Source organism: Ahaetulla prasina, chromosome 1, assembly GCF_028640845.1.
Source record: "Ahaetulla prasina isolate Xishuangbanna chromosome 1, ASM2864084v1, whole genome shotgun sequence".
Classification (NCBI taxonomy): Eukaryota; Metazoa; Chordata; class Lepidosauria; order Squamata; family Colubridae; genus Ahaetulla; species Ahaetulla prasina.
In genome coordinates, this window is record NC_080539.1 from 185,800,681 (window position 1) to 185,825,134 (window position 24,454).

Here is a 24,454-nt window from a genome sequence, read left to right on the forward strand (position 1 = left end):
TATGTCTATTTCTTGGATGTCCAATCTAGGTGTTCCCCCCACCTCTACCCTTTTCCACTGCCTAGTTTCTAAAATTTCTACCCAGACCCCAACCTCCATTTCAAACATATCTTCCAACCCTTTTAATATGTCTCCCCCCCCCCGTTTTAATTCATCAATCACTATTGTTTTCATTGTTCTTTGTCTTCTCTCTTCTTCATTTCTTCCTGTGGCTCCTCCTCTTCCTGGGCATCTTGGTCTGTACTCATCATCCCTTGTATGGTATTTTCCATTTTTTCTATGATCTCTTTAAATCCTTTATCCATAATGTCTTCTGTATTTTGAAAGAGTAAATCCATCTCCTGTACAATTCCACTCAATTCTTCCTTTTTAAGTATCTTATTTTATTTTTTAAAAAAATATTTTTATCCAATAATCCAAGAACTATTTATTCAATGTTTCAATTACCCTTCAAGGAGTACACTAGTCCCAGTTCTCTATGTTTCATAGGTTAACGATCAGTTCCATTCAAGTAGTCCCAGAGGTTATCAAAAGCCCCTTTATGTCCTCTTTACAAATTCAATCCTTTAGTATGATATTCCAATGTCTCTTTAATTGAACTACTTCCTCATTTTCATGTTTGGATCACCAGTACTCATAGGATAGCTAAAAATAATCCAATGGAAGGAACGTTGTACTTACTCTGAACGTTCTTTATTGTTGCACTGCGTGAGAGTCCATTGAATGGGTTATCCTCATGTGATTGGCCAGAGATTGAATTGAAATTTGCTTAACCATACCTCCTCTTCCTTTCTAGCTCCAGTTTGTTAACAAGAGTCCGGATCTGAAGAAACAAACTTGAACGAAAACATAGTTAATAGAAGTCCAGAACCCCCAAGATAGGGAGGGTATGGATTCTCACGCAGCGCAATGAAAAAGAACATTCAGGGTAAGTACAACATTCCTTCTCCCTTGCATTGCTTAGAGAGTCCATTGAATGGGATGGACTATCTCCTTCGGGAGATAGGGCGGTATACAAATACGAATAAATAAATAAATAAATAAATACCCAAGCTAAATATCCCTAGGGCGGGAAGAAAGAAAATCAGGTGCTGGCTTTGTGGGAAGAACCTGTTGAAGCACCCTGCGACCGAAGGCAGCTTCAGCCGATGCAAATTTATCCAATTTGTAGTTACAAATGAAAGGTGTTGGGGAGGCCCAAGTGGCCGCCCTACAGATCTCCAGAAGGGGAGCCTGGGTGGCCCAGGCTGGGTGGTCACCGTACTGCATGTTGAATGTGCTGTGATATGGCAGGACGAGGTTTGTTCTTCTGTTCATAGGCCATGGTTATGCAGGCCTTGAGCCAGCGAGCAATGGTGGCAGATGATACCCTTGTGCCCAGAGAGCCAGGCTGGAAGAAAATGAATAACGACTCAGATTTATGGAATGCAGCAATTCTTTCAATGTACTTCCGTAGTGCCCTGCGGACATCTACGGAGTGCCAGCATCGTTCACTGGGGTGCCTGGGTTTTGGGTAAAAATCAGGTAAGATGACTTCCTGGGCTCTGTGAAACCAGGTATTGATTTTTGGGAGGAAGGTGGGATCCAGTCACAAGATGACTCGGTCAGAATGAAAGATGCACAAGTCCTTGTGTCCTGAAAGAACTGCTATCTCTGAGACTCAATGGACAGATGATATAGCGACAAGAAAGGTCATTTTGAATGTCAGAATTTTGAGACTGATAGAGCCCAATGGTTCAAAGGGTGAAGTGGTCAAGGCCTGAAGAACAAGGTTGAGATCCCAGGAGGGATACCGGTGAACTGGAGGGGAATGAATGTTGGATGCCCCTCACAGAAAACAAGGTAAGTACAGTTGCCAATGCTGCAACCTGCCAGCATAGAGTGTTGACTGCTAAACCGGCATCCAGGCCCATTTGAAGGAGGCCAGGCAAGGGAGAGTTTAGCTCTGACGAAATGGGGCTTTTCTCAATCCCTGCAGTGCGAAGCTGACACCACAGCTTCTTCCCACACTCCACTGTAACTCACGGCTCCAAAGAACTTCAAAATCCAAGTTGAAGCTGGAAATCCAAGGCAAAGCTGAAAACTTGCCCAAATGTGATCAAGGGGGCTGCCATCAAAGTCGCGGCTCAGCTGAGCGGCGCTGAGCCGATCATGGAGCTGCCAGATGCCGCAAACACAGAAAAGCTTTAATTCAGTCCAACAGAAGCAATAAAGTATAAATTTTCTCCAAAGAAGCTAATTGGAAAGTCCAATGAAGGAGCTAAAAAGATTAGGTCTCTAGGCGGACTGAGTTAATAAACTGGAGCTAGACAGGAAGAAGAGGTGTGTTTAAGCAAATTTCAATTCAGTCTCTGGCCAATCACATGATAACCCATTCAATGGACTCTCTAAGCAGCGCAAGGGAGATTTTGCACTTTCACAGTCTTTTATTTAAGTAGAGGCTTGTAATTTTCCTTTTTGTCAAAAGGTAGCACTCTTTACTTAGATTTCAGTTTACTAGTCCATCATCATTTTGGTTATAAAACAATTGTGAAAGCAGAATAAGCTTTGTATATAAATAATTCCACCATTTAAAAATACCTTCCCAGTGCCGCTCCTTCCCAGTTTGGGAGTCCAATTTTCTGTTTATTTCAAAATCTATTATTTACTCTCCTGTGCCTTTCATTTCCGGTTAGGTATTTCTTCAGAGTGCCCCTAAAACATTTAAATGCCGCTTTAACACATAGCTCTGAGCAAATGATTCTGAATTGTTTCTTGGGATTAGGTTTAAAGTGAAAGAAAAATCCTCTCCCCCAGTTCCAACATGGCTCACCTTCTTCTCCCCAGCACCAGTCTTAGCTGTTGTTCTTCGGTTGTCCCAACTTTGCAGCAGCCTTCTTAGGCTGCTTCTTCTTCTTGCCATGTGTTGTGCCTCGTCCTCCCTCCTCTCCTCAGCCGGTCCCCTCCCGTCTCCTCTTGGGCCTGCTATCAGACTCCGAGTCTGATAATGAAGATGAACGGCCTGTCATGCCTCCAGCCCCCGGCCCTGGCCCCATGCCCGAACAGGATGTCAGGAATGAACAAACAAACCTCACTCATACGGTGTGTGTTCCTTTGGCTCAGCCATCAGAGGAAATCAGCCATGGATTGGAATTACTCGTGCCTACTCCTTCTGACCCCTCCCTTTCTCAAACAGCAGAAGACAATTCAAACTGGGAGGATCCTCGCTTCCGGAGATCTGAGAGGTGACGCCAGCAGAAGGAAAGGAGGGGCAGGCCTGGATAAATGCTGAGTCATGGAGCCACACCCCACAGCCTATATAAAGGATCTGCTTTTGGCATTCCAACTTTGAGTCAAGCAAAGTCTCATCTAGTTTGCTGAAGTCACAACTTGGACTCCTGCCTGCCCTGAGAAACCTCGGAGGAATTTGGCAAAGCTGCAGAGGCTTCGTTGCCATGCCTGATACGGACTTCCTAGACCCAGTCGTCGGATGGGGAGTGGGACACGACACCATGGCTGAGAGGGAGAAAAAACCCCGGGCCGGACAGGAGAGCTGCAACTCTCCCCGACCTCATAGGTTGTCCCTCTTTGATTCACCACCCCTACAAGGTGGCTTTGGCTCCTTCTGGAGCCCATAAACTGTAAGAATTCAGCACAGGGAATGTGGAGACCCATTCCTCTGTGTCTGTACCGCTGCAACATCAACTGGAAGTCAAATTACTAAGAAAGTTGAAGATACTAAGAAAGTATGAAACAGTCACATTCCATAGAATGAGCCGTTCTGAGCTGCATAACTCTAAAACAACACTAGCCTGGCATCAAAGTCATAACAGTTTTCCACATAGTAGCTTCTTGCTGCCATCTAAGGGTCATCCAAATTTTATAGCCCAGATTTGGTAGTCTTACTTGAGATTGCCAAACTCTTTTAGTTTTTAAAATGTATCTTAGGTAAGATAAGATATTGTTGCTGTAAACACATAGGAATTAAAAAAAATCAGAAGCAGCAGTTACTACAAGAGTCAGCCAGAAGGAGAAATCTCTAAAAGTTTTCAAAAGTGAAAACTGATTTCTAATTTGATGAATCTTTCTATGCATATCTGCAACAGGTTGTGCTATTCTCTTAAGAAGACCCCTGAGCAAAGTCAAGAGTTTTCAGCAAGCTGCTCCTGCAGGTCAGCTCTGATTGTGGCCTCCTATGCAGAAAATGGCAATATTTCCAAAGTTGTGGAAAGGGGCATGCAATTGGACTGTGGTATAATGCCAGACAAGAGCTTCCTGCTTTATACCACAAGCTGAAATTACTTTCCATCTTTAGGTGATATTATTTCTCTTTTTCTCCATTTAAACTTCCATCTGACAATCAGCAAATTTCAAGACGTGTAGTATTTGCTGAGGGTTTTTTACTGTCAGGTGTTGAAACAAATTGGTGATTACATCAGGAAAGTTTAGTGTTTATTTGAGAAAGAATCAGGAAAGGTGCGATGGAGACAAGAAAATATCTGGTATGCATTCAGCATTATAGTTGCCCACTGGACAGGGATTTCTGGGAAGATATTTGTGTCAGGCCTGGAAACCATATTAGACTTTAGGCTGCAGAAATTCAGATGTTCACTAGATGGTGGCAAAGAGATGCAGAAAACTATTTCCTGCCGTCTGGTGTGTGTCCAGATACAGGTAGTCCTCAACTTACAACCACAATTGAGCCCAAAATTTATGTTGTTAAGTGAGACATTAGTTAAGTGAGTTTTGCCCCATTTTATGAGTTTTGCCACAGTTGTTAAGTGTTCTGTCCCCTTCAACCACACACCCCCAAAAGACACACGAGTCGACTGTATTTGCCAGCTATTTATTCTTGCTACAGATATCAGCTCTAGCAACAAACCTGCGATTACCTGCCAAGTCCACCTTATCTCTTCAGTGCTACTGCGGTCTATTGCTGGAGCAACCCAGAGTCCAGAAGTAAACAGAAGTCCGAAAAGCCAATTCCTGAGTCTTGCAATAAAGCAGCCGAAGTTTCCAAAAGTCAAGTTTTTGTCCGTCACGGAGCCCAAAGGCAGCTCCACCCACTTTTATACCCTGTGGGGTGTGGCTCCGTGACTCAGCACTTCCTGGGCTGGCCCCTTCCTTTCTTTTGCTGCGCACGCTTCACTCGGCGTTGCTGCCTTGCATCTAGCCACGATTGATCCTCCTCAGCTGGCTCTTGGGGCGTTGCCAGGGGGAAGGAGGGGTCAGGGGAAAGAGGCCATGTCAGCTCCTCCTCCTTCACCTGGCATGCCTCTGGAATCTGGAGCGGAGCCAGAGAGGAAAGTTCTGCAGAGGGAAGCCCTTTCGGCTCTTCCCCCTCACTCTCCGAGTCACTCTCTGCCAGGAAGCCCGGCTCAGGGCCCACAGGCACAACATTAAGTGAATTTGGCTTCCCCATTGATTTTGATTGTCAAAAGGTTGCAAAAGCTGATCATATGACCTTGGGACACAGCAACGGCTGTAAGTATGAGTTGGTTGCCAAGCATTTGAATTTTAATCACATAATCATAGAGATATTACAAAGGTATGAAAAATGGCCATGTCATTTTTTTCAGTGCCATTGTAACTTTGAACGATCACTAAATGAACTGTTGTAAATCGAGGACTACTTGTATTGGCAGCCCAAATTTCATATCCCCACCCCCAATAAAAAGTAAAGAATTCCTGAAATTAAGTTGCATGGCAGACAATTTTCTTGCTATGTGGCACTTTTTATTTCCCTATTTGCACTACAGCCTGGGATTTCCACTGTTCTTCAAAACAACAGACATCAGCTTTATATCTTTAAATTGCAAACAATTCTTGTTACAGACAGCTTAGGTTTGACAATCTTATAGACCAAACCAGGCAATTTAGTACCTTCCAGATATTTATAGCACATTATCCCTTACCATTTATCCACTCTCAAAATCCTTCCAAGCATGAATTCCAAATCATCTGAAAAGCCCCAAATTGCCTTCCTTGGCATATAGAAAAAAGTTTATTGTATTCACTGGAATACTAGCAATTATTTTTTCTCTTTAAATACATATGGTCAATGATGTTCAAACACAAAGCCCGGATGTTTGCATCTACAATATGGCAAGCCCTGAGTAAACACACATTTCTAGCCCCCAAATTAATAATTTCTTAAGTCCTACATAAATATTGGTCTGTCATAATGGAAATTCAGCCTTGATTATTAACTATGTTTCTAGCAAAAATCTAGAAAACGAAGAAAATTACTTTCACTAACTCCAACATTCCATTTTATACTGTCAGTATCAAAGTGTTACAATTATGTAAATGCAAATCAGTATTATATATTGATAAACCTGAAGGCCTAATAGTGCTTTTAAATAGCCTATAGTTCTATAAAGGCACTGTCATGTTCCAACGAGAAGTAGCATTTTGATTCAGGTTGCAAGAACCAGCTAGATGTCATTTTTCTGCAGTTAGTTGATGACTTATGTCCTGAATTTAGAATGAGTCTGTGATTCAGGTCCCCTACTCAAAAGCCCAGGAGGAAATGAACCAGAATAGGAAGAACTGGCAGACAAAGCACAAGCAGAGCATAAAAGGAGAGGGTGTTTCTTTTCAGAAGTGTTCTGCAGTAGCCTCTCCTCCTTTCCCAAGAAAGTATAGACCCATGGTGGCGAACCTATGGCTTGCGTGCCAAAGGTGGCAAGCAGAGCCCTTTCTATGGGCATGCCAGCTATCACCCCAGCCCAGTTCTACTGCGCATGTGTGTGTGCCTCCCACCAGCCAGCTGGTCTTCAGGTCTCTGCCGCGCATGTGGGGGGAGGTAGGGTGCATACACAGGGGGTGGGATGCATGCGTGGGAGCGGGGCACATGCTCGGGGGGGCGCTCACATTGCATTTTGGAGGTTCATGTATGCGCTTTTGGCACTCGGTGCCAAAAAGGTTAGCTATCACTGATATAGACTCTTGAAATGTGGCATTTCAAAAGGAACCTTTATTGAGAAGAAGTGATAGCAAGACAGGCGAAGCAGATTCTAAATTCCCTCCCAAACCATACAGTTAGAAATAGGGCTTTAGAATCCCTCCCTCCCGTCCGAATGTGGATTTAGCCAGTCCACAGGTGTGAAGATGTTTATTGCAACTGACGTCCTGAGAACCAGATAAAGATCCGTTCCCATGGCCTTCTTCCACTTTCAACCAACTGACACAATCCACATAGCTCTCCTTCCTTAGTTCATTCCCAAATGGTGAGAATATTGCAGGGCACTTAGGTGCCAGGAAAAAGCTTATAAAATACAGCTTATCCCCATGCTCCCCGCCCCTCCATTTGAATGGCAGTATCACATTAGGGATCTGACAAGTTGTGTGCTTTCACTTTTGATACATTTTTGTCCTCTATTTCCTTGTTTGCAGATTAATGGTTGCTGTACCACACAGACATAATAATTTGATTCTGGTATTTTATTTCCCAGATACTATCTTCATTGTAGTTATTCAAATAAAAAACATCTATTATTACTTCAGTGTTGGGTTTGTACTAACACCACAGATGCTAAAATAGCTTTCCCTTGTCACTTGATGAAAAAGGAAACTGGAACCATTTTAAAAGCCTTAGGCAAGAAGTGACTAGGAGATTCCAGAAAGGGTTCTGAATGACTGTGTTATGTGTTTGTAATATACAATCCTGCTACAAATGCATATGTTCTGCTACAAATGCATATTTAAACCAAATAAGAATATTTTGACCCAAAGGGGAAAAGTATAAACAAGTTGATGGATAGTTAGTTAGAGGTAGGTAGTTAGGAGGAATAAACTTCAAACAACACTAGCCATTTTCTTTTGCTTCCTATTATAATACATATAGTTACAGAATCAACCTTCTTACCTTCAAGTTAATTGAATCCTGTGAAATTCTATCGTCCTCTCTGACATCCTGCTAAAAAGACATGGAAATAATTATCCTTGTCTTAGTTCAAGCTGGGGCACCGTGATGGTCTTGGATGCTGATCAGCCTTCCAACAAGTTGAGAAAGTGCCAATAATCCAAACGACAAGGGCTTAATTAGTGTTTTTGCAGTATCAATATTTAAAGCAGTACTTTGGCAATGAAGGAAGACTTAAGCTAAATGTAAAGTGGTGGCTTTAATTGTTAAAGGTCTTATGTAGTCAGGAAGGAGCTCCTTCTTATCAGGGAATTGTCCTACTAGGAATGTTAACTTGGTAAAAAGGTTGCCAACCCAAGACTTCCTTAGTGGCAGTACCTTTTCCTAACTAAAGGAGACACATCCAGCCAGCTTCCTTTCTTCTACCAAGGAGTCTATCAAAACAATTCTTCTATAAAGCTTTGGGCTGCTGAGTTGATTGCTGATTGAATTGTTCTGTGAACTAGGATTAATTGCACATTGTATTTATTGGATATAAATACATCTTTATTTATTCAATTTCTATAACTGCCCATCTCAACCTAATTTACCCTACTTCAACTTTACAATATATTTATATTGTGCTTTAAACTGATCAATTTAGTCAGTGAATATGTTTTAAAATATACTTCCACCCAATTCAAATTTGAGTATAAAAATTAAATCTTGTAATTTTTAAAACCAGCACCCAATTCTAACTCATCTATTTTGTAAGATGAGTAGAACTGCACACAATTCCCAAGGTTTCACCCCAGCTCTTCAAATAAATAAATAAATAAATAAATAAAGTGTGGTGATTTCAAATGTGCTTTTTGGTATTACTGGTTCTATCCAAGAAGCAAAAGTAGAAATAGGAGAAGTTTGGACCAAACTTGTTTGGATCAAACCTTGCCATAATCTAATAGAAACTGTACAGTTGCACAGCTGTAGCAATTGGACTGTTCGCTTATTTCCTGAGGTTCAATTATCCTCAGATGTAAGTGTACTCAGGAGAAAACTGAGGATAGGAACAATAAGAAAATAAGTGACCTGTGAGAAGGATCCATAGTCTTGTCCCTCATGCTTTTTTTGCCCTTAAATTTGGAGAAGGGGTTGCTTGTTTTCATATGAATTTGGCCCTGAAACAATTCACTTGTTTTTCAGCCCACTAGCCATTTTTGGGTTATACATCAGGCTCAGGACCCTGGACAGAAGCCATAGTGCATATTCAACATGAATAACTGTACAAAATTAATCTATTTAGATAGATAGATTAATCTATCTAGATCAGGGGTGTCCAAACTACGGCCCGTGGGCCAACTGCGGCCCGCGGGTCAGTTTTTATTGGCCCGGAGCAAATTCTGAAAATATAATTGAATATGGCCCGCACATGGCGCTTGAGCTCAACTCTGTAAAACCCCGTTAGCATCCCCTGAACATGCTGGCCAGCCCTGCCCCCCCTTCCCCAAGCAGGGCAAGGTCAGGGCAGGGGCCCCACTCCCCTGTGCGGGACCCCCGGACCCCGCAAGCTCCTTACACAACCGCTCGGCCTGGGTCGGGTCTGCGCGCGGGACGGGCGATTGGCGTTCCCACGCGGGCTCCACATGCTCGCTGGCTGGCTGGCTGGCTGGCTGGCGCGGCCCCCACCCACCCACCTACCCGCCCCCCACCCCACCCCACTCGGGCGGGTGGGCGTGCTTCAGCCGCCCACATTAGGCTCCGTTACAGCCTGGCAACTCCCTCCCTGCGCAAAGCCGGAGCGGCTGTCAACGGCTCCATTAGCCGCGAAGCAGCAGCGAAGGTGAGCCGGTGTCGGCCGCGGCTGAGTACCTGGCATCCCGCCTGCCTCCCGCGGGCCGCCCCCTCGCCCTTCGCCAGTGCCGGATGGGCAGAGGATGAGGAGAGATGGGCCAAGCTTGCGGGTACTCCATCCTCTGCCGGAGCCAGCAGTACCAGCCCGCCGCATCTGACCTGTGAGTTCGGCCGCGGCATCCCTGCGTGGAGTTGGGAGACTTCGGGGGAATTGGAGGAAGGGGCAGAGGAGGAGGAGGAAGGGACGCCCGCAGGACCAAGACTGGGAGCAGCCTCGTCCGGAGGGGGTGGGTGGGAGCCAGCAGGGAGGAAGGGAGGCGGGTCGGAGCCTCCGCGAGCGAGGCGACTTAAGCAAGGCAAGGAAAGAGTTGGTGAGACGCGGCGTGGAAGAACAAAAGGATTTGCCGGAGGTGGGGATGGGGACTGAAGGGGGGTGGGCAGCGAGCAGCCCGCGCCGCTTTTCCCTGCCAGTCAAGAACGCGCCGCGCAAGAGGCAGCAAGGAAAAAAAGATTTCCCGTAGGCAAAAAGATGACACGGGACGCGGATTGCCGCCTGGAGCTGTCACGTGGCCCAGGTGGCCAGGGACGCCTTCCCACGCAGACCAGAGTCGCTCTAAAGCGGCCTGGAGAGACCCACTTGGGCGCGCGGTCAAGAAAATCAAGAAAAAAAGTATTGTACGTTACTTCCTTTATCAATCACCTTGCTGACATTTGCAAAGAAAAGTATAATCAAAAAGTATAAAACAGTAGTCCGTAGTGCAATTTTGTGACTGGATCAATTGAGGTGCCACTGAAGGTGTCTTCTTACTCTTGGTCTACAGAAGCCACCTTCTGAGGTCACACCAGGGTCTCTGAACATGGGTTTTTGTAAGGCTGACACAGGGCTGATAGCGGGAAAACTCAGGCAAAATTGTCTTTGCGTGGTAAGCGGTTGTGTGACTGCAGAAAGTAACCCTCCCCCCATTTCATATTCCTGTAAAACACAACATCCGCAGCTTGCAACAGGGTGGACGTAAAAGCCCGTCTTGACTCAGACACAGCAAATTGAGGATGTAGTTTGGCATCAGACTACATCAGACTGTGTTTGGTCCTACACAGAGTTCTTGATCTCTGTTAGAAATACACACAGTAATCATGTGTCAATATGTCACCTCTTGTGTGTGGCCCGGGCCACACATGAATTTACTAGGCTTATATACTGTTTGTTGTCCAGCCGCATGCCTTTCTGAATAATTATATTTAAAAATATTACATTAAAAATCAACATAACACAAACACACACGTACACAAACATAGAGATACACACGCACATATATATAACTCACACACATATAGTATACTTAAGCCTAAACTGTGCATAGGGACTACCCAGACGGCTGAAAAAAGTGATTTCTGACAGGTTCTCACACTTTTGACCAGTCCTCACACTTATGACCGGTCATCATTTATGCCTGTTGCAGCATTTTGTGCATAAGGACTACTCAGAGGGCTGAAAAGTTATTTTGACCTGTCCTCACACTTTTGACTGGTCCTCACACCTACAACTATCTTTACATTTTGCACCCTATCTTGTAACCGTGGTGAAGAGAAGCAGTTGTGAAATGAGTGATATGGTTGTTAAAAATGCTGCAATGGGCATAAATGTGAGGATGGTCATAAGTGTGAGGACTGGTCAAAAATTACTTTTTTTAGCCCTCTGAGTAGTTTCTATGCCCATAGCCACATCCACTCAGTCACATGAGCAGTTAGCCATGCCCACCAGTCACATGACCACCAAGCCACACCCCAAAATAAGCCACGCCCACAGAACTGGTACGAAAAAAATTACCCCCCCCCCCGGTTCAATGGTGTGGCCCGGGCCTTTGCTTATTTTTCTGTATTTGGCCCTCACCAAAAAAACTTTGGACACCCCTGATCTAGATCTATCTCTCTAGAGCTATCTATCTAGATCAACCTAACTAGATTTGTAATGTATCTTTAAGAGTTTTGGAGGGAAATTAGAGCGGGAAATAGCACGTTGCTGATTGGCTGAAGCCTCCGACTGAACTGTATATAAAGAGGGGTTTTTCCGTTGTTGGTTGCTGGGTTCACTATAAACTAAAGAGCTGTTGTTACTCATCTGGTCTCCTGCCTCGTTATTGCCCGAATCTAACACTGGCGACGAGGGTGGGATCTCGAGGCAAAAGAGCGCCAGGAAAGAACTGAGCTAACCAGGAATACGCGAACCCAGCAAAATAAGGGCGGATAGCAGCGATGTCCAGCTACACACCGCCAGCGCCATTCAACCCAGCTAAAGAAAAATGGGGGTCATTCATGGCTCGTTTCGAGTGCTTCCTCGAAGCGAACGAACTCCAGGGAGTCTCCGACAACAGGAAGAGAGCGTACTTCCTAAGCCACTGCGGTTCGGAAGTTTTCGACACAGCAGAGTCGCTTTCGGAGCCAACGCCGGTACAGTCGGTACCGTGGCAAACCCTGCAGACCGCCCTTCGGGCTCACTACGCACCGACGCCCTCAAAATTCGTTCAAAGGTTTGAATTACGGCAACGGATGCAATGAGAGGGCGAATCGATTCGTGTGTACATGGCAGCGCTGAGAAAAGCCGCTAACCATTGTGAATATCGAGACTTGGAAGACGCATTACTCGACCAACTCATTTGCGGGGTCAGAGACATCCGATTGCGACGGCGGCTGCTGTCCAGAAGCAACCTAACACTGGCAGTCACCTTGGACGAGGCCAGGGCTCATGAGATGTCCACCCAAGCGGCAGAAACCCTGCAAATGCCGATCGCGCCAGGGACTGGGGTGAAAACAACCCCGGTCCACAATGAGGAAGTCCAGGCCGAGGAGGAAGGCGAGGAAGAGGAAGAAGTCTTCCACACCGGGAGGCCAGAGAAAGAAGACCGGGGCGAATGCGCGAGTTGCGGGGGACAACACCAAGGACAATACTGCAAGTTTAAGGATGCGACTTGTCGGCGTGCGAAAGGAAGAGGCACATAGCGCAGGCCTGTCGAGCGCCCCAACCTTCCCGCCAAAAATTCAAACCGACCAATCAGAGCGCGGGAACGGCGAAGCGGCCCGTGATTGGTCGATTCAAAAAAGGCGCGAAGCTTAATCAGACTGCCGTGAGAGTGGGTCAAGCAGCCACGCGCCTTGAAAAAAAGATTTTTACTAAAACACACATTGAAGGGGTGCCGTGCCGAATGGAAGTGGACACCGGTTCAGCGATCACGATCATGTCCTGGGACACTCTCGTGAAAGACTTGCCCGCCATCGCGAAGCGCAAGCTGCAACCACAGAAACTAAGGGTACAAGATTACCAAGGAAATTGCATCCCCGTCTGAGGGGTAACGTCTGTCCAAGTCAAGTATGGACAGCACAAGAAGACCCTGCCCATCACCGTGGTCGACGGAACCTTGCCGAGCTTGTTGGGACTGGACTGGTTCCGGGCATTGGGCATGGGAGTGACCGGAGTCTTCCGAAACGACGTCGACCTAAAAGACGAACTAATGAAGGAGTTCGGTGACGTCTTCAAAGACTGTTTGGGCAAGTACGAGGGGACCCCGATCTCCTTTAACCTTGACCCACAGGTTGCCCCTATCCGGTTAAAGGCTAGGAGGGTTCCGTTCGCCCTAAAGCCCAAAATTGACCGGGAGCTGGACAAACTAGTAAGCCAGGGAATACTAGTGCCAGTTGACCATGCGAAGTGGGAGACACCCATAGTCACCCCAATCAAACCGGACGGGTCGGTCCGGATTTGTGCTGACTACATAATAAAGCGTTGCAGAAGAGTGCCTACCCCGTCCCAGTAGTACAACACTTACTGCACTCTTTGGGCCAAGGCCAGGTTTTCGCCAAGCTAGACTTGGCCCAAGCCTATCAGCAGTTACCCGTAGATAGCAGCACGGCCGAAGCACAAACGATCGTAACGCACAGGGGTGCTTTTAAATGCACCCGGTTACAGTTTGGGGTTAGTGTGGCTCCAGGGTTATTTCAGAACCTAATGGAGCGGCTATTGCAGGGACTCCCCGGGGTGGTACCGTACTTTGATGACGTACTGGTATCCGCCGACAATCTAGAAGACTTAGGGGTACGGCTGAGAAAAGTTTTGGGCATTTTCCGGTCCGCCGGTCTCAAAGTCAAACTGAATAAATGCCAGATCGGGGTAGGATCCGTGGAATTCCTGGGCTATCGGATAGACAAGGAAGGAATCCACCCCACTGAGAGCAAGGTTAGGGCAATCAGGAAGGCCCCAGCTCCCCAAAACAAAACGGAGTTACAGGCATTCTTAGGTCTGGTCAACTTTTACGCGGTATTTTTGAAAAATAAGGCGACCATAGCCGAACCGCTACACAAATTACTAACAAAGACAGCTGTGTGGTCTTGGGGAAAGGCGGAAGCTAGGGCATTCGAAGCAGTAAAAAACCTTCTGTCTAGCGATAGCCTACTGATTCAATACAATGGCACGCTGCCATTGGTGTTAGTTTGTGATGCATCTCCCTACGGGGTGGGGGCTGTGCTCAGCCACAGGTTACCAAATGGCACAGAAGCCCCTATAGCATTTTACTCCCGAACAATGTCATCGGCTGAAAGAAACTATAGCCAGCTAGATAGAGAAGCCTTGGCCATAGTCTCCGGGGTAAAGAAGTTCCATGAATATGTATTTGGTCGTGACTTCGAAATCGTCACAGACCATAGACCCCTACTAGGTCTGCTGGCAGGCGACCGCCCAACGCCCGTGGCACTTTCGCCTAGACTGACCCGATGGACTATCTTTCTGGCTGCATATTCTTACAAATTACTGCATCGGCCAGGAAAGGAGTTAGGGCATGCGGACGCTTTGAGCAGATGCCCATTACCAGAGACTATCGAAGCCCCCACTCCGGGCGCATCCGTTCTACTAATTGACTCTTTGGACTCTGGTCCAGTCACTTCCAAGGAGGTGGCTCGGGCTTCTTACAAGGACATTACAATAAGAACTGTAATTGGTTGGGTGCAAAGAGGATGGCCCGCTGCGCCGGGCGAGCGGTTTAAGGAATATGTAAAGAAACGCGGGGAGTTGTCGGCTCAAGGAGGGTGTTTGCTCTGGGGGGATAGAGTGGTGATCCCGGAGAAATTGCGGAAAAAAGTTTTGGAACTCCTGCACAAGGGCCACCCTGGGATCGTGAGAATGAAGGGTTTAGCAAGGAGCTATGTGTGGTGGCCCTTAATGGACACGGAGATTAGTGACAGGGTAGGAAAATGCCAAGCCTGCCAGGAGTCCAGACCACTACCACCAACGGCCCCAACTCGAGAGTGGGAGAAACCCCAGGGCCCATGGTCTAGGATCCACATCGATTTTGCCGGCCCCTTCCATGGGCAAACATTCCTAGTGGTAGTCGATGCCTATTCCAAATGGCTGGAAATCATTCTTATGAGATCCATGACAGCCGAGGCCGTAATCTCAGTCCTTCGGCGCCTATTTGTAACCCACGGGTTACCCGACACCCTAGTTTCCGACAACGGCCCGCAATTCACAGCGACCCTATTTGAGGGGTACTTGGCGGAAGAGGGCATCCGGCATGTCCTCTCGGCGCCTTTCCACCCTGCGACGAACGGCCTTGCAGAACGTTTCGTTCGGAGTGCAAAGGAAGCATTGTCCAGAATCAGGCCAGGCGATTGGCAATTAAAAATTGACACCTTCCTAGCAGTACAACACAGAACCCCCTGTGTAGCAACTGGCCGCAGCCCAGCAGAGCTACTGATGGGGAGGAAGCTTAGGTGCCCGTTAGACCGGTTAAACCCAAACTACACCCCAGACGGGTACAAAGGGACAAACGGTAAAACAAGAGAAATGACAGTGGAAAGTCCAGTATGGGCACACAATTACGGAGAAGGCCCAAATTGGGTAAAGGGGACAATCCTTGAAACAACCGGGCCCAAATCGTATCTGGTAGAGATAGAGGATGGCCGGGTTTGGAAGCGCCACATAGACCAATTAAGGAAAAGAACAACCAAAAATCCAGAAACAGACGAAACAGGCCCTGACTATCCAATGTTTGAATCCACAGCTAACTCAAACCCGGGGCAAACGCGGGACTTATCTGAGTTCGATGAGGTCCAGCGACACCAACCGGTCCCTCCTGAAGAAAGCAGGGACGACTCTGCAAATAATCCAGGGCCGGATGGCCTAGAGGAGGAGCTGAGAGGAACAAACAGTCCCTCCGGCCAGCTCGACTCACTCCCAGAGAATGAATTGCGCAGGTCCGAAAGAGTTAGGAGACGCCCAGTCTACTTGCGTGACTACGTAGAGAAATAAGATGCTAATTTGATGTAAATAGAGGTAAAATGTTTTCTGGGAGGGAAGGAGTATAATGTATCTTTAAGAGTTTTGGAGGGAAATTAGAGCGGAAAATAGCACATTGCTGATTGGCTGAAGCCTCCGACTGAACTGTATATAAAGAGGGGTTTTTCCATTGTTGGTTGCTGGGTTCACTATAAACTAAAGAGCTGTTGTTACTCATCTGGTCTCCTGCCTCGTTATTGCCCGAATCTAACAAGATTGACATCTATCTATCTATCTATCTATCTATCTATCTATCTATCTATCTATCTATCTCAGATATTCTGGAACAACCTGTCCATCATTAGATTCTACCCAGCAGTCAACTTCCTCTTTACCAAAATTAAAGCCAGCATTAGTGTTATACTCTAGTGATAGTTATGTCAAACTGAGGATGCCTAAAACTCAAGACAATATAATTTAAAAACAGCTATTACTTTTGATTTGGACATTTAAATCATATCTATGTCTGGTGGACAGAACAATATCATTATGCTTTTTACAAAATCTAATGTTGACACTAAAAATCATATCTATTTAATATCCATTTGTATGACATCAGTTCTAATAACTCTGAAGACTTGGCAAAAAACAAAGACATATAATTTACAATCACAAAATCAGGGAGGCTATAATACTTCATAGCTATAATCAAAAGAAACGATTTCTTCCCCACCAATCTCACCTTCTCAAATTTGTAATCCTATTAACAGTGAAAAAAGACTGAAAAGAAGAATATTTATTTTTACTCTCTTTTTCTGGGGAATTCATGAAAAGTTTAAATTCAGTATTAGGTTCCGTAATGGTCTCTCATTTAAGTATTTACTGGGTTAAAATTTCTTTAGCTAAAAAGAATGCTGCTGTCCCTGAAGTTCTACTTTGAGTAGTCATTCTCTTTCTCTAGTCAAAAAAGAACTAATAATTGTATACATCTGAAGGTTCCAGGAGAAACAATGCTTTTTAAAGGAAAACTTGAAAAAGACGCATCTAAAAAAGTGTTATTTTTCTGTGCAAATAAAAAATGATCTAACTTAATGCTGTAATTATTAGAGGTTGGAATGGATTTCTCAAGAAAAGTCTCATCAGACTAAATTTATCTCTTTACTAAAAAGAAATTTATTTGATAGATTATAAGAATGCTGCTGACATAATACACATTTCATAAAGGATCCCATGACATTCCTATCAACAATCTAATTATCTATGCATTGAATGGCATAAAAACAAAGTAAATATATTTCTGGCTCAAAAATCATATCCAAAGAATGCTAATCAATAGTTCCTCATCACACTAAAAGAAGGATTAGGGTACCACACTCTAGAGCCTCTACTTATCAAATAGTTTTATTAATGACTTATGTTAAAAGAATGTTAATCAATCTTACACATAACAGTACATTCCATAGACAGTCCATATGCTAGAAAAAAGAAATAAAATAAAAAACTATCTTGATAGGGTAGAGCAATAGGTTGAGAACACCAAAATGAAATTTAACACAGATGAATATAGGGTTGTTCATTTAAGAAATAAATAAAACATATATGTAGTGAATAGGAGATATCTAGCTTTACAATAGTAATTGTTAAAAAAAGATAAACCAATTAAAGATTATCAAGTGATTAGAAATTAAGTGCCACAAATAAAGATAGAAGGAGTTGGGCATATTTAGCCTTGAAAAGATTATAGACATGTTATAATCTATAAACGATTATAGGCATATTATAAACACAAGAAAGAAATGGCTAAGGTCTGTTCTCTATCATCCCAAAGGGCAGGACACACAATAGAGTTCAGCACATTCCAGTTGAATATTAGGAAAAACATGGATTCCTGCATTGAACAGTTAGTAGGTTTAGTTAACCTAAATTGACCCTTCCAGCTTTAACATCTGGGGAAAAGAAAGGCATGGGGGGGGAATTAATTTTATTACACTAGACTAAAAATATTCTTCTTTTTGTTGTTGTTAGTTGCAAAGTTGTGTCTGACCCATCACAACCCCATGGACAACATTCCTCCAGGCCTTCCTGTCCTCTACCATCCTCTGGAGTACAAAATATTCTACACAGATATTAATTACATCCCAAGGTTTGATTTCCTCATGTTCTTTGTTTTTAGTATTTGTAAGTTTTCTTTTTTCCCTTTGATATTCTATTTATTTTAAATCAAATTTAAACATATTTAAAATGGAATATGAATGCATATTTGTTTGATTTATCATTTTTCCTTTGATTTGCACAAACTGATTTAGTGCAGCTGGTAGTACTAGGTTGTCATCACAATTGAAATAGAAACTGAAAAGAAATCATCCAATTTAGTCAAGCACATTAACACTTAACTTGGTTTAATGTGGAATCAACAGATTATACTTGAAATGTTCTTTAAAAGCATCACATTCAGTGGTGGGATTCAGCCAGTTCGCACCAATTCCGGAGAACCAGTTGTTAACTTTCTGAGCAGTTTGGCAAACTGGTTGTTGGAAGAAATCATTAGGGCAGAGAACAGATTGTTAAATTACTTGAATCGCACCACTGATCCCATTCTTCCTAATATATGAGAATTGCAGAATTAATATTAACAAATGTGTTCAGAAAAGACCTAAGGCTGATCAATAGTGCCACCAGGAGCAACAGTGAAATCAAAAATTAAATTAATTTCTATGTTTTAGTAAACTACGTGCCTCTCTTCTCATCACTGGAGCAGAAGAGAAACCTTTGGAAGATGGGAATATAAACTGGTTTGGACTTATCTCAAAAACAAAAAAAAGCCTAGTTCAGTGATCCAGCTAAACAGACTGCAATGCAACTCCTGGGAAACTGGGAGGTTCACATTACCACTACATCTTCCTGTGTTGCCTAGCCTGCTTTAATTTTAGACATACTTGAACATTTATATCTACAAATCTGGTTTGCATGCCAGTGAAAAATGTCCACAGCTAGAAAAATGATATTCTGATTGTCAGGGGGATTAGCTATCAACATGTGAGATCAGGGACAGTCATTACTGAAGTAGAATTCTAGTCTGGTTATTGTCTGGGATTATTCAAGTAATCAGAGCCGGGTATTTGGCTGGGGCAGTGAGGCCTGATCTATTTTCTTTTCTGTGTCCAAGTTCCTTTTTAGAAAGAAAGTTGGGAGAAAATGGCAGAAGGAGGTGCTGATGTATGGTTGCCTTTAAAGGAACAAAAGAGCTGAAGAGCCGAAAGGTCAGGTTTCTGAATTATCCTGTCAGGATCTCTAAAGAAAGTTAGGTAAAGGTAAAGGTTTCCCCGCACATGCATGCAGGTTGTTTCCAGTTCTAGGGGCAGTGCTCATCTCCGTTTCTAAGCCAAAGAGCCAGCACTGTCTGAAGACGTCTCCGTGGTCATGTGGCCAGCATGACTGAATACCGAAAGCGCATGGAGCGCTGTTACCTTTCAAACAAAGTGGTCCCTATTTTTCTATTTGCATTTTTTACATGCTTTCGAACTGCTAGGTTGGAAGAAGCTGGGACAGCTAACGGGAGCTCACTCCGTTATGTGGAGCTAGGAATTTGAGCCGCTGAACTGCTGACCTCCTGATTGACAAGCTCAGCATCTTAGCCACTGAGCCACCGCATCCCTTAAAGAAAGTTACATACCTATTTTTTTCATCTTCCTTGATTCCCTTCTCTTCATACATGAGTCCTTGCTGGCTCATAATGTTATTTTCTACCTTAATTTATGTGTGCTAGTGTGGTCGTTTGGAGCAATATTGTTTGGAGCAATATTTAAATTCGTTTGGAGCAATATTTAAATTCTAAGCAGGTTCTCTTGCTGATTGGTTGTTTGAATGGTCTGGTTTCTTATATATCTATATATAAGATGCTTGTTAATTGCTCCTTTGGTAGAATACCAGGTTTCAATAAATTCATGTGTGTGGCAGATGTTAGCATGGCCAATGATTTTTTTTCCTTCCCACTAGTGTCTTTACTGTCAATTAAACTAGTGTCTTTATTATCAATATGGTTTGAGATCAGGGATTTTTGGTCATGCCATTTAACTGCTAGTTGATGTTCATGAACCCTTGTTTACAACTGTCTTCCTGTTTGTCCCACAAAGAATTGCTTACAATCGTTGCAATTGGTTTTGTACACTATGTTGCTATCTTCCTTCTGTATTTGGTCTTTGACTTTAGATAGTTCTTTTCTGAATGTAAATGTCATTATTCCTAGGAGTTCTCTAGCAGCCATTATACTACTGAGCAGGGACAGGTTTCAAAACCTCTTGCTACCGGTTTGCTCGTGGGCACGCTCTCGCTCACATGCGCATGATGCTTTTGCACTTGTGCAGCGTCCAGGTGGGTGGGCGGAGCCTCTCACCGCCGCTACTGGTTCGCCCTTTCCAGGGCGAACCAGTAGCAACCCACCACAGAGCCTAGAGGCTACTGCCCTCACCAAATTGTATACATAATTCACCTTGTCCATCTTAACATGTTATTAAATAAAAGGTTTGATCTGAACATGTTATTAAATAAATGGCTTGATCTGATAATATCTGGCTAACAAATTTAAAATACATCTGGAATATTCTTTTTAGATTACAGAACTTTATCCTGACAACTTCAAACCATTCTAAACATTATGGATAATCATTTTCAATGTTATGCAAAATGCTGCATTTCAGAAAGGAATATACATACCATTATTTCTGCCTTCTTTACTACATATACAGATATATCTAGCTCAATTGACTGCACACACAAATATTTCATATGGGACATGCTTGGTAAACGCCTCACAAAATATTTGTTGATGCAATGGCACATAAAAAGAGCCTTTCAAAATGGTGTTGGGACAGCTCCTAACTCAAAATGCAATTGGGATAGCTTTTGTTGTTATAGGAATACAGAAACTTTTAAATTGCTCAAAGTTCTTAACTGGTGGAAGAAGAAAGATAAAAATATAAAGCAGGACAAAAATATTGGTGAAGAGGTGATGTAAATGATATGAGTTCTGTCAAAGTAAACATTAAGTATCACTGGTTTTAAATATGCAGAATTGGGCACACTTTGTTCAATCCACGCCATAAATGAATTTTAACTGCCATTTAATTTTGACTGGATTTCAGTAATATTTTTAATATTTGAAACTTCAGAGTATATCATAAACAGAGTGGATCTGTTCAATTCACTATCACAAAATCATTTTTTAAACCATAACATAATAATTTTGAAATATACTTGTTTATCTGCTTTTTTTGTACCTTTGAATTAAAAGCAATCTTATTTTTGCAGAGAAGCAGCACTGGATGATAATTGTGGAGAATGATAATTGTATGATAATTGTGGAGAAATCAAAAGTAATAATATTATTTGCTTTTGCACCCAGAGGTTGCACTAATGAATCATCTTGGAAAAAAGTCTCACAAAGGAGATTACAAAATATAGTCCAACACATCCTGCATCATATTAAGTCTCTTTGAGAATTCTACCATGTTGCAAACAAACACAAACAACTTACCTAAGTAGCAAACCAGAGAACTGTTCATTATCTTCTAAATAAACAAACATGCACAAAGCCAAAGTATTAACTATGAACCTCTGAAGTTAGTTCCTTCAACATTTTTTGCTCTCAGAGCAATCAAACTAACTGCATTCAGATTTTGGTTCTGTAAATGAAAATAGGAATAACAAGAGAGCTGAGTCCCAAATGATACCATTAAAACAATATTATAAAATATTTATAGCCAGTGCAGCTGGCTATTAATAAATGGAATTAGATGTTTTAAAATAGTGGTGCTCCTTTATTCTTTATGTCATTAACTATAATTAATATCCTTATGGTTTAAAACTATATATTTGGCTTGTAGAAGAAAAACTATTATGAAAATCAGGTGACATTTTTTCATTATGCATTTCATTTTTATATAGCTTATTAATTGTAGCTCAGAAGGTTAACAGAATCATTTGCAGTATGCAGTGTATGAATGAACTCCCTCTTTTTCCACAGAAAAAAGGCTGTTCTAGAGATCAGTAACTCAGAATATCTGCTGATAGCAAGTTCAGCAGAGGGGAACATTGCTCTGGGTAACTTTCTTCTTGCACAAATCACTTGTTCTACAAACTCAGCAACTGCATTCATACTATTAAAGAAACCCAACATTCCCATAACTAATCCTGTAATTTTGTAGAATAAAATATTTTGGGGAATATCCCCAAATAGTTTCAATATACCATAAACCCTTTAATGAGCTCCTCTATGCCCTTTAAAAACTGTCATTATTCTGCTTTTAACAATTAACAGAATAACTTTACAATTCTCATTACGGCTCCAGGTTGCATGGGAAACTATTTATTGCTCTTTCTACTCCTGATGTGATTGAATGCTTTGTCAGCAAGGAGTGCCTGTCCCAACAGATGACCATGCAAACCTGGATCTTTTTTTTTTTTTTTTGGCAGATAGATATTGGGGGTTTTCTTAAGCAATATTGAAAGGCATAGGCCTCACTTGTCAAATTTAAATGCAGATCTGGTTTGACAACAACTCCACCGTCTTCAGTAGTACAGTACTGGGTTGGTGGGCTGATTTCCTGCAATTTAACTAAACTATTGATCACTGACATAACTTCTATTAAGAAAGTGCCTGGAACCAACCAAACTTGCACAAAGAATCAAAAGATATTTGCTATGGCTGCCCTCTCCATCAGATTCCTTTATTTAAACGTCCAGTGACAATTCAAAAAAGCTTGGTCAAAAGTTTCAGTGTATTCAATATGCACCATTCCTCAATATGTGGGCTTAGCAATGAAGTTGGGAAGCCTGGCTAAATGCATTGTTATTTAAATAAATCCTATTCTAACAAGAGTTACGGGATCATTCATTTAACAATGCACCCCGCTGAAATCGTAACTCCAAAAGCATGCTTCGATTCCACTACACTATAAAGTCTGAATTAAAGCAAGTGCAGTAATTTACATGGGATCAGGCTGCAGAACTGCGATTGGTCTGAGTAAGGAATAGGTGGTTTAAGATACTGAAAGACGACACAAAGAACTTGAAAAGCAATAAATGTGCCCATAAGTTGTTTGCAGAACTAAATGAAGAGTATTGCAAAAAACGGAATAGTAAATAAATTAGTAAGATTTCTTGAAAGGGACAATTCAGACAAGTCTGGCCATATTTGAGCAAGTCATGGCATTCGCCCCGGGACAAGCAAAGGTGCCGCTTCTACTGTCACGGGAACCTTATGGAAGAAAGGGGGCTCAAGGGCTAAAGGGGGGGGGTCTCTTTCCAGAAACGGGACTTCTTCCTCCCGACAGACGTGACCGAGACTGGACTTTGAGATGGGCCGCGTCCAAAACTGACAAAAGACCACGAAAGTGGATCCGCCGGAAAGTGGACCTCTCCTCCCCAGATATAAAAACAGCCAGGAAAGCTGGCCTCCTGGGAGGCTTTGTTCGCTCGCCCGCCCAAAGCCTTGAGCCTCTGCCCCCGTCCGCCGAGATGGTTGGCGCAGTTTCGCCCCACTTCGCCACCCCGGCCCTTTGGCTGAACCAGCACGCTTCTTGCCCTGGAGGGCCGAACAATTGTCTTACCGCGAGGTCGCCTTTTCCCTTCCTCTCGAGCGCAGGGAGTTGCTTCTCCTCTCGCGGGTGGTTTGGCAAGAGACTGCCTCCTTTGACCCGCTCCCTCCCCAGTTATATAGGACTCGCTTCGAAGAGGCGCCTGTAGATGGCAGCTCGGCTAATCAGCTCCTCCTGCTGCTGCCGCCCAGGAGCTTGCACTGAACAGCGCCGAAGCGGCAAATTCCCGATATCTACGTGCGGGCCATGATCACCTACACCCTGTCCCCTAGATGGGAAAATCCCAGCTAAACTTCCCCAAAGCTTCCAAGGATTGCGGATCACCTCCCCGTAGGGCTCTTCTATGCGCCGGCCTGCCCGCTCTGAGGCGCGCGGTTGCAGAGCCTCACCATGCCCCGGGTCGTTGCACCTCTAGGCACGGGTGCAACTCGATAGGGACTACCGAGGCTTGCACCCTTGCTTCGGTTGTTCTCGCAGAGGCAGCCGTCACTGGAGCCTACAGAAAAGCAGGTCAGCATCAAGTTTGCAGTCCCTGTTACTGGGTCCTTTCCCGCCACAGAATTGAGACTGGTGACTGATGTCTTCCTGACCATTTTAATACGGAGCATTTAAGGAAAGCTATTGTGTATTTCTTCGACTTATTTTCCCCCCTCCCATTAAAGGCTTTTCTGGGCTGGAATCTTAAAGCACTTGACTTCCATGATAAATCGCCATGAAACAATTTACCACTTTAGAAATCCTATTTTGGATTTTAGGCCTTCCTCCAACTTGGTCCCACTTTACCCCGGAGGGTCCTGATCAGGCCACTGCTTCCACACAATCTTTTCATGAGCTGATTTTGGGAGGACCTGCTTTCCCCTAATGACCTCCCTGAGATCTCCCTGTACCTGCTTCCACTTCACACCTTCCTGGGTAGTGCAC

General features: G+C 43.7%; 1 protein-coding gene across 4 annotated transcripts in view; it reads right to left on the reverse strand.

The window, feature by feature from the left end:
• The window catches only part of ACKR3 (atypical chemokine receptor 3), a 76,551-nt gene extending 52,858 nt beyond the window's left edge, over positions 1 to 23,693 (reverse strand). The window contains exons 1-2 of one of the 4 annotated variants that reach the window (XM_058185115.1): positions 23,546 to 23,639; positions 21,472 to 21,619 (exon numbers count right to left, since the gene is read on the reverse strand). In XM_058185115.1, the coding sequence (XP_058041098.1) occupies positions 21,472 to 21,499 (28 nt within the window). In that variant the 5' untranslated portion in view covers positions 21,500 to 21,619; positions 23,546 to 23,639. Of the gene's footprint in view, positions 1 to 21,471; positions 21,620 to 23,545 lie in introns of all 4 variants that reach the window. The other 3 variants (XM_058185123.1, XM_058185098.1, XM_058185107.1) reach the window with 3 other exon arrangements.
• Between the last annotated feature and the right edge of the window lie 761 nt (positions 23,694 to 24,454).